Source organism: Mus musculus, chromosome 16, assembly GCF_000001635.26.
Source record: "Mus musculus strain C57BL/6J chromosome 16, GRCm38.p6 C57BL/6J".
Classification (NCBI taxonomy): domain Eukaryota; kingdom Metazoa; phylum Chordata; class Mammalia; order Rodentia; family Muridae; genus Mus; species Mus musculus.
Window position 1 is genome coordinate 96,117,647 of NC_000082.6, and position 10,339 is coordinate 96,127,985.

The 10,339-nt window shown below is 47.1% G+C and overlaps 1 protein-coding gene across 1 annotated transcript; it reads right to left on the reverse strand.

The window, feature by feature from the left end:
- Positions 1 to 3,941: 3,941 nt before the first annotated feature.
- On the reverse strand, positions 3,942 to 10,079 carry Hmgn1 (high mobility group nucleosomal binding domain 1). The gene is made up of 6 exons (NM_008251.3): positions 9,944 to 10,079; positions 9,786 to 9,815; positions 9,665 to 9,694; positions 9,507 to 9,557; positions 7,077 to 7,199; positions 3,942 to 4,771 (listed from the first exon to the last, which is right to left on the reverse strand). The coding sequence occupies exons 1-6, from the start codon at positions 9,956 to 9,958 to the stop codon at positions 4,730 to 4,732; spliced, it is 291 nt and encodes a 96-aa protein (NP_032277.3). The 5' UTR covers positions 9,959 to 10,079; the 3' UTR covers positions 3,942 to 4,729.
- Between the last annotated feature and the right edge of the window lie 260 nt (positions 10,080 to 10,339).

Sequence of the window (10,339 nt, forward strand, 5' to 3'; positions counted from 1 at the left end):
TCTTTCATCGGTTATTTGTCTGTGTGGAGGCATGTGCACATCAGTACACCACCAGAGGCACCAGATGCCCTGGAGCGGGAGTTATAGGCGGTTGTGAGTCATCTGGTGCTCTGAATCAAACTCAGGGTTTACAGAGGATCTGGGTTGGATTCCTAACACTCACATGGAGGCTCACAACCTTAAGGTTGTGTTAACTCTAGTTCTAGGGATCTGGTGCCCTCTTCTGACCTCCAAGGACACCAGGTACACTTGTGGTACAGACAGACATGCAGGCAAAACCACTCACACACATAAAATAAGATCTTTATTAGTGTTAAACCTTGAATCTGAAATGTTCCCATAGGCTTATGCATTTGAACAGTAGGTCCTGAGCTGGTAAGGCAGGCCATTTGAGGAGGTTTGGGGCATTAGCTGGAGATGGGGAAGATTTGTGAGGGCTATAGCCTTATTTTCAACACAAACTCTCTTGCTTCTGATCATGCAGCCAACGAGCTGCACTCCCAGGTCCTGTCCTTCCAGTTGCCATGCCCCCCTCCTCATGATGGACTGACTAACCCTCCCTCTGGCTGTGAGCTGGAGGAAGTCCCTATGGCTGTAAGTCCCTGTGTCTTTAAGTCCTTGCACCTCAAAGTTCCTGTGCCTGTAAGTCCCTAAGCCTCTAAGTCCCTGTGCCTGTAAGTCCCTAAGCCTCTAAGTCCCTGTGCCTGTAAGTCCCTGTACCTGTAAGTTCTTGCGCCTGTAGGTCCCTGCTGCCAGGCTTTTTGTCACAGTGGTGAGAGGTGATACCTGTTTTTGATTTCAGAGAATATTACAACCAACTTTCCAATGTTCCTGGGACTCCTGGAATTTACATTTTTCTTTTTAGTTTACATTTTTCACTTATCACTGTGCTGCCTGCATGTGTGCAGTGCTCCAAGTATGTGCAACAAGCTTGCGATCCTTGGAACCGAGGTTACAGATGGTTTCCTCAGCAGGCGCTGGGAACTGAACCCAGGCCATTTGCAGGAGCACTGATGTTCTAAACATTTTTAGATAGAAAGATGCCTGAGTAGTGACTGTTTTCAAAGCTGTTGGCTTTTACTCACACCTTGTATATCAAAGACTCTAGCCATGGTGTATTTTCTTTGTAAGCTGCTTGTTTTTGATGATGACTAAGATACTAAGACCTAGCCATGGGATGGCAGGACTCCTTCACCCAAGTAGGGCTTACCTCAGTAGCTACTGAGGCCACTATGTCATAAAGATCCATTCAATTCAGTTTACTGAGCTTATTTTGTAGTTCGCATTGCTGTCAGATAAGGAAAAGGTAGAGGAGAGAGTGAAAAGCCACACAGAGCAATTAAGGCTGTAAGCACATTCTTTTAGAGAAACCTCCACTGGAGCCAAGGGTGCCAACAAGCTTGTACATTTAGAAATTGTTTTAGGATTTCACCTTCACGTGTGCATGTGTGTACTATGTATGTGCCTGGTACCTAGAGTCCAAAAGAAGTTTCCGACCCCCTGGAGCTGGAGTTACACATGGTTTTGGCCACTACAGTGGTGCTGGGAGCTGAACTCGGGTCTTCTGCAAGAGGAGCTGACTGGGAACAACTGCCTGGGCTTTTCAAAGTTTGTCCCCAGGGACTTGCCTCCTCCAAGGCCATCCGAGTCCATCGCAAACAATTCCTTCAACTGGGGAAGCATTCAAACATATGAGCATATGGGGGCCAACCTCATTCAATCTCAATCACAAGGACCTAACAGCAGCTGTCTTCAGACAAGATAGTCAGTGTCGGGAACAAGAGCTGTCCACTCAAAAACAAACAAAAAAGAGCTGTCCACTCCAATGTTCCACTCATGTTGCTAAAGCAATCGTTCTATTTCAAAGACTCTTGACAAGACATATGTATCAAGGGAAAAGCCACCAGAGACCTAGAGTCCCCAGCTTGTCACTTATCAGCCAACACAAGCTACAACACTGCCCCTTAAGCATCGCTACCCCACAACCCATTTCTGTGAAGTCCTGACTCCTTCATGTCCCTTCCCAGTGGGCCACACTCAGTTGCAGTTTCGTGTAGGGGACGGAGAAGGGACATACCCCACCTGTCAGTGCTCTTGCCTGTCGTTCCTCACACCTACATCTCCAGACCCTCAGCATCACCAACACTCACTCTTTCTCAACAGCGACTTCTTTGGAACCACACATGGAAGGTGGTATGTGATGCTAAGCATAGATTCTTCTATACTACACGCCTTGTTTAGTTTGCAGTTTCTCTTTATACAGTAGGATGTCATGTAGCCCAGGCTGGCCTTGAACTTATCCAAGTGCTGGGACCACAAGTTTATGCCACCACACCTGATTTAGAGCAATTAAAAAACAACAATGATAGAGGCTTGCTAAATTGACACTGTATTTAACATTGACAAAATATTCACTCCAAGGGTAAATGTTTTTTACAATTTAAAAATGTGTTCCTCATTTTTGCCTCCACAGATACTTAATCACAAGCACACACACGTGTCCATGACTCACTGTAACTAGGCTAGCCTCATCCGCAGACCCCCTGGGTGCTGGGATAAATGTACACACCACACCTGACAGGTTTGGTGGTTCTCATGGCTGCTGGAACTGACTGGTACACACAGGACTTCCTTATGCTGTACTGCTTTGCGACATGGCCATACTTTTCTCTAAGAGCTATTTAAAATTTTGCCTGTATGTCATGTGTACTAGTGCCTGTGCAGCTCAGAGGACGTAAATCATCCCCTAAACCAAACAGAATGCTCTCCAAGAGTAACAAGTGCCAAACAGGGCATTGCTTGAGCCATCTCTCCAGCCCTAAAGGGCAACATTTTAAAAAGCTTCCAGGAAAGGCAGGGGAAGGCAGATCTCTGGGAGGCCAGCCTGATCTAGTTAAGTTCCAGGATAGCCAGGGCTACAACCTGTCTCAGACTAACCCCTCCTCCCCCCAAAATAAATGGCTTCAAGGGCAAGATGGTATAAATCTTTAATCTTAGCACCTGAGAGACACAGGCTGGTCAATGAGGCCAGCATGGGTTACACAGTGAGTTCCAGGACAGCTCAAGTGGGAGGTGAGGTTCAGATTCCCAAATTCCCTCATCAGCCAATCTACAAACTGAAAGTCTCAACCCCCATGGTAGCCAGGACTTCAAGTCTGTGCAATTGGAATTGGTTAGGGAACTTTTCCCCATTCATTTGGTGGTGTTGGGGGATAGACTCCAAGGACTACAAATACTGGGAAAACACCAAGTTCTTCCCAGGGACATGAATCTAACATTTCCCCTAGGATGCACAATGACCCAGAACATTAGCCAGGCCTGGTGGTACATACCTATGACCTCAGCATGTAAGGCAAGAAAATCAATTCAACGTCACTCATGGCTACAAAGCAAGCTTGTTTCATGAGTGTCTCCATCTGTCAAGTAAGGGCTTGCACTGGTGCAAAGACCCAGCTTATAGATAACTTTACCAAGTCCCAGGTTCTTGCAGTGCAAGTCACCAACAACACACATGGAAGTAGAAGCCAGACGCAGTGCACAGTTGTAAACCCAAGTGCTTAGTCAACTCCAAGAGTCATTATCACAATGTAAACCTCTCAAAAAACCAGAGACACAATGCATGACAATTATATTTATGTGCTCTATCTGTATGTACACCTGCATGTCAGAGGAGGCCACCAGATCGCACCACACATGAGTCACCATGTAGCAGCTGGGAATTGAACTCAAGGCCTCTGGAAGAGCAGCCAGTGCTCTTAACCTCTGAGCTGTTCTTCTGCCAACAGCATGTGCTTTTAATTCCAGCATCCAAGACAGAGTCAGGAGGATCCTAGAGTTAAGTCCAGACTGGTCTATAGAGCAACAGTGAGGGCCACACAGAAAGAAAAAAGCATAACTCAAAAAACCAGAGTTTATCAGAAAATTAATCAGGCATTTCCAAATACTCTTTCACAACAGATTTTATTGGTCGAGGAGCAGAGTACAGACATTCCAATTTTTATTACATGTACCCAAAAAGAGCCATATACTGTGTTCACGTACCCAAACTCTGAAGTCACATTGTGTTCATGTACACAAATGAAGAGCTACGTATTGTTTTTCTTTGAACTTGTTCCAGTGACTCGGCAAGTTCCCCCAAGACCTCTCACAACAACCAAATGCCTGTAATCCTCAGTCCCACCAATTCACAATGTTACGCCACACACAGAACAGACTCAGGACTTCCATCTTTCACAGCACATTATCACAACTGTTAGGAAAATGGACTGCCATGACCACAGACATCACAGTTCTGACAGGGCAAGGGCCAAGGACTGGCTTTCTTACAAAATGGTTCTACTAGAAACACGGGACCAGATAGAACTGAAAATATTTCAGACACGAATGCACGACTGAGACGCCAAATTGCCATTTAGTATACTTTGTATTATAGGATATAAAACTAGCCCCATCTACGGAATGTTATGGTGACCCCCGAGACAGTCACAGCCTCTCCTGATTCAGTATCCTGCTATTTTCTGGTTGTACCAAAAAATAAACAACCAGCAAATGATTTAACCTCTTAAAAAAACCATTTACACTTAAAAAATGGGATGAGGTGGGATCCCCTCACCTTTTAAAAATGTTTCTAGAGCTACTAAAAAACTCGCATTTACAAAATAGTTGATAAAAATATTCCTCTGGATTGTACAAGAAGGGAGGCGGGACCACTGACAGACGTGATGGATGCTTAGTCGGACTTAGCTTCTTTCTCTTCTTCAGAGGCTGGACTCTGCAAACCATAGAAAAAGCAAACATCAAGTACACTGTTACAGAATGGTGCGCTTCTATATTCCCACCCCTCCTTCCTTCTGAGACAGGGTCTTGGAAATCACTATGTAGACCAGGATGGCCCCAAATTCAAAGATGTACCTTCCTCTATATGGAGAGTGCAGGGATTAAAGTGTGTGCCACCATGCTTAGCCATCCTGTTTCTCTTTCTTTCTTTCTTTCTTTTTTTTTTTTTTGGTTTTTCGAGACAGGGTTTCTCTGTATAGCCCTGGCTGTCCTCGAACTCAGAAACCCACCTGCCTCTGCCTCCCGAGTGCTAGGATTAAAGGCGTGTGCCACCACGCCCACCCTGCCATCCTATTTCTTAGTATGGTTGCTTTATTCAGATTCTGTACTTGCCAACATACCCACTCTTGTACCACCTGCAATCAAGGTGGCAACTGCGCACACAGAGAGCAGTGTGAGGCCTTGGCCACTCAGACTGCCTCATTTCAAGCCTAGTACAGTCCAGCCTTATTGTCACTCATTTCAAAATGCCTGTGCTTCTTTTTGGTCATCTGCCAGTTTACAGTACACACAATGTTGATCAGTTGAAGCAAGTTTTCTTTTCTCTTCTTTCCTCCCTCCCCACCCCATTCTCTTTTTCGTTTTTTTTTTTTTTTTTTTCTCGAGACAGGGTTTCTCTGTGTAGCCCTGGCTGTCCTGGAACTCACTCTGTAGACCAGGCTGGCCTCAAACTCAGAGATCCTCCTGCCTCTGCCTCCCAAGTACCCAGCTGAAAAAAGTTTTCTTAATCTGCCAAGTGCAGTGGTTTAGGATTTTGGCAATCCTATAGGAGAATCAACTCTAATTTGGTTACTATGGTGAGACAGCATGCCTTCAGCTGCTGATTCTGTCTGAGATTTGCCACCTGCTGGTACTATAGTTGTGCACCACAGTGCCCAGCTCAATCTGTTATAGGATTAGATCAGTAGTCTGAGCCCAAATCACTTAATATTGGACAGGTAGTTAGAACTAGAAAAAATGTTTAAAAACGTATAGTTGTTGTAATCTTTATCTAGTATGCAGAAAATCCCGAGTTTGATCTCAGGTACCACGAAAAAGAAAAAGATAGCAAACAAACTTTTCTGACTGAGAAGCAAATATCTGACAATACATGTTGTCTGAGAGTTCAAGGCTAGCCTGGGCTACAGAGCTAGTTCCAGGACAGCAAGATCACACCAAAAACCACTGTAATATTCTTCAGGCTGGAGGGCTAGCTCAGAGGGTAAAGCCGGCTACCATACACACAGGGTAACTAGAGTTCCTCGGCACCCAGTCCCAGGTGAGCTTGGTTCAGCAGGAGAGCCTACCACAATCCTATATAACAAAGGGTTAAGAAGTAAGAATGCTAGGCTTAACAAAAGTCAGCTGTTGCCAAGCATGGTGGCTCCCACCTGGAAGGCTGAAGCAAGATTGTTTCAACCTTGTACTGCACTTTTATGTGCATTGGTGTTTTGCTTGAATGTCTGTTTAAGGGGTATTGATTCCCTGGAACTGGGAGTTACACAGTTGTGAGTGAGCTGCCATGTGGGTGCTGGGAATTGAACCCTGGTCCTTTGCAAGAGCAGCCAATGCTCTTAATGCCTGAGCCAGCTCTCCAGCACCACACTTTTGAGTCTTTTTCTCACAGCTCATAAAGACAGAAATCAGCTGGGCAGTGGCGGCACATGCCTTTAATCCCAGCGTTTGGGAGGCAGAGGCAGGCAGAGTTTGAGGCCAGCCTGGGCTACAGAGCAAGTTCTAACTCAGCCAGGGGCTACATAGAGAAACCCTGTCTTGAAAACAAAAAACACAGAAATCATTGTTATTTTTCCAAACCAAGTTATCACTCAGCCCTAAACTACCAACTACTTTTCAGACAAAACAAAACTGTTACTTTTGCCATAACTGGAATAACTAATAATTTGTGCACCCAGAATATACAAACTAGGATCCTAGCATGAGAGCAGCCTCAGAGACCACAGCAAGCTGACTATTGCAATGTAAGGCAGAGACCAGCTCACCTGTTCCCACACAGCCTTACAAAGACACGAGGGAAAACCTCTATGAGCTCTACATCCTATTGCAATGAAATTGACATAGGTAAATCTCTTATTTACTCTCACTAATTTGTACAAGTTCAAATAAAACACAGTTCATTATTGTGCTGCCTATTCATGGAGAACTGTACAGAAAAATTCCCATAAAAACTTAATCTGCTACACAAAAGAGCCAATTTAACATCTGCGGTGCAGAATCAGTGCCCCCCTGCGCACGCTTCTGACCTGGTTTTCCGTCTCTCCATTTTCTGCAGGCAGCTCTGTGGTTTGCTGGTCAGCCACGTCAGCCTGTTTGCCCTTCGCTCCCCTCTTCCCTTTTATCTGCACTTTTTTGTCTGATGCTTTATCCTAAAACAAGAGAAGAGACATTTTATAAACTTTTCGGATATCTTGACACCTCACACAGCCTCCATATTAGACAATTTGAGATCCACCCCAACAAGGACACAGTGTATGCTGAGGACTTCTAAATCTTGTCATTAGCTGGGATTAAACCTTAAGCCTGCGCTGCACTTCTCCACAGCACCATCACCACACACGAGAGATTAATGCAAAGGCTTGTAACCCTACCGGTCCTCAAATTCTTTTAAGCATGAATAATCTAGTTGCCACACAACAGCCACTGGCTTGACAAGACTTGTACCCACACATGGAAGACTATTTGCCTTCATGCACCTTCCTGTAAGTCATGCTATCTGCCAGTTTCTTCCTTGCTTGATAACTACAAAAATCAATTTTTGAGTTATTTTTATTTGCTTAAAGAATCTGTAAGGCATAGATATTATCATGAGGACATAACTTTTGGGTTTTTATTTTTTTTTGGTTTTTGAGACAGGGTTTCTCTGTGTAGCCCTGGCTGTCCTGGAACTCAGAAATCCACCTCTGCCTCCCGAGTGCTGGGATTAAAGGCGTGCGCCACCACTGCCCAGCTCATGAGGACATAACTTAAACATCAAGCCTAAGACCTGAGTTCTCCACATGTACATGGAAGTGAGAATGAACAGTTCTGATCTGCACAGGCTGTGGCATAAGAGCACTCCAATAAGCAAATGCAATAAAAGCCAAACCCCCTATGGGTACTGGTGATTTCACACCTTAAAGGGTCTCAATATAAACAAGCAAACCACGGTGTAACAATGTGTGTGTGTCTGTGTGTAGCACCTTATAGTAGAGTGGCTATTTATCCATTATTGCCAGATGCCCACTTGGGTATGATCCCTGCACCAGCAAAAAAGCATAAAATGCCTGGGCTCTGTGTAATGATGCACTTTTAATCCCAGCACTAATTCGAAAGAGGCAAGCAAAGCTCTCTTGAGTTCGAGGCTAGTTAGGGCCACACATGAAAGCCCACCTTCCCAAATATGTATACATAAGATACCTGTAAGCTATATGTATGATTAAGCCTTTGAAATGTTTACTTCTAAAGAGTGACCCAAGTGTATACTACTAGTTAGGTAATTAAAGAAACTAGGCATAAAAGTTTAGCGGAAATATAAAAATGAAGCCCTTCTCCCAAGTTTTTCTTTGGGAAAGCCAAAGGAAATCTGTTTCTTAAGCATGGTGGCCAGGTGTCAGGATGCATGCATGTCACCCCATTAGGTAAGAGGGACTGGAAGGCAGGCAAAAGGAAAGACAAAACACTTACCAACTCATTGCCCAAAAGAAGAAAATGGTTAATTGCTGCAGCAAACCTACTTAAGTCAAGCCTAAACTGCTCTTATCTTAAACTTTATAAGCAGCTCAAAATATAAACAAAAACATTAGAGGGAAATAGGTACGAATGCCCAAGTTTATACATACAGAAGAGACGGGGGACAGAAATATACAGACACTCCTTAGACCCTCAGGCAGTCTTCATGTCAGGATTGCTGCCCTGCTCTAGCCCAAGAAAGTCTAGTCCACATTACCACCATTCCTTGAAGCTGTATTTGAAAAGATCACAAACTATGACTTGAGAGATAGACGGTTCCCTGGCTAAGTTAAGTACTCAGCTGCTCTCCCAGAGGATCCAGGTTCAATTCCCAGCACTCACTTGGCAGCTCCAAACTATTAACTCTAAGTCCTCTTTTGGCCTCCAAAATGCACCTACCCACACACACAGGCAAAATACACACAAACATTTAAGGTAAAACGCCAACTAACTATGGGGAAAACAGTTCCTCCATTTTTACTCTGCTCCATAAAACGTCCTGGGCGGGGAAACTTTACTTTTAAACAACGTGCATACTTATGCGTCTGTGCATGCTCGGGCTGTGTCTGCAGAAGCCAGAAGAGGTTATCAGATCCTCTTATCCCTTGGAGCTGTCACTCAAGAGACTCAGGTCCCTCTGTAAGAGCATTGTGCATTCTTAACCAGTGAGTCATCTTCGGCTCATACAGGCTCTTGAGTTTTTGTGTTTTGCATGTACGTATGTGCACCGTGTACCTGCTGCTGGGAATCAGAAAAGGGCACGGATCCTCTGGGAACTGGAGGGACGGATGTTTCTGAGCTGTCCTGTGGGTGCTGGGAACTGAACTCAGGTCGTCTGCAAAGGCCATGTCGCTGCGGATGAGCGAACGGACTACATGCCGCCCCCACCCACCTTCCAGAAACCTCCCCAACACTTAGAACAACCTCAACTAAGCGGCCTGCCTGGACACCTTTTCGAAACCTACCTTTCCCGCGGCCTTTTTCGGCTTCGCGTCCACCTTGGCAGGGGCGGGCTTCTGGCAAGAGATAAATTAATAAAAGAAGGGGGTGTGAGGCGCTGAGCGGGCGAGCTGGGCCCGGCCCGCTCGCTCCCGTCCCGGCCCGGACCGAGCGCGGTACTTACGGCCGACAGCCTCGCGGAGCGGCGCTTGGGCTGCGGAGAGAAAGACGGGGTGAGCAGCGCATGTGAGCGGCACCCCACCGCCCGCCCCGATCCGCCCGGCCCACCCGAGGCCCGCACTCACCTCCGCCTTGGCGGCTCCATCCGCGCTAACCTGCAGGAGAAAGCACAGCGGAGAACAATGCGGCCGCGTGACGTCACGCCCAGCCGCCCGCACCCCGCGAAGATTCCAGAGCCCCTCAGACCCGAACCCTGCGGGCGCCGCGGCCCCGCCGCACTCACCTTCCTCTTGGGCATCGTGGCGGCGCGGGGTGGGAGACGCGTGCGTCGTCGGATCTGTCACCGAGGAGCCGCACTGCCAAGCCGCCGCCGCCACCACCACACGAACTGCTGCGACCCGTCGCGGGGGCGGTGGGAGAACCGGATGGAACCGGATTGGAGCCCGCCCCCTCTCCCCCCGCGCCTCCCCGCCAGCCGGGCCGCCCCCAGCCTCCATTGGCTGTCTAGGCCCACCGCGCGCGCCAGCGCCCCAGCCCTTGCTCCCGAATAGGCACGGCGAGCTGTCACTCCGCCGCATCGCCCCGCCCCCTGGCCCCCCACCCCTGCGGGCGCGACCCCGGCCGAGGGGCGGGCCGGAGTCGCCCGACCCCGCTAGGTAGTTTGTTTGAAGCCGACAGC

Bases quoted from the DNA above. Each gene is read 5' to 3' on its own strand.
- Hmgn1 (NM_008251.3), bottom strand. The intron at 9,695-9,785 runs GTGAGTGCGGGC...TTCTCTCCGCAG, and splicing joins ATGGAGCCGCCAAGGCGGAG to CCCAAGCGCCGCTCCGCGAG. The intron at 4,772-7,076 runs GTCAGAAGCGTG...TATGGTTTGCAG, and splicing joins ATGGAGAGACGGAAAACCAG to AGTCCAGCCTCTGAAGAAGA.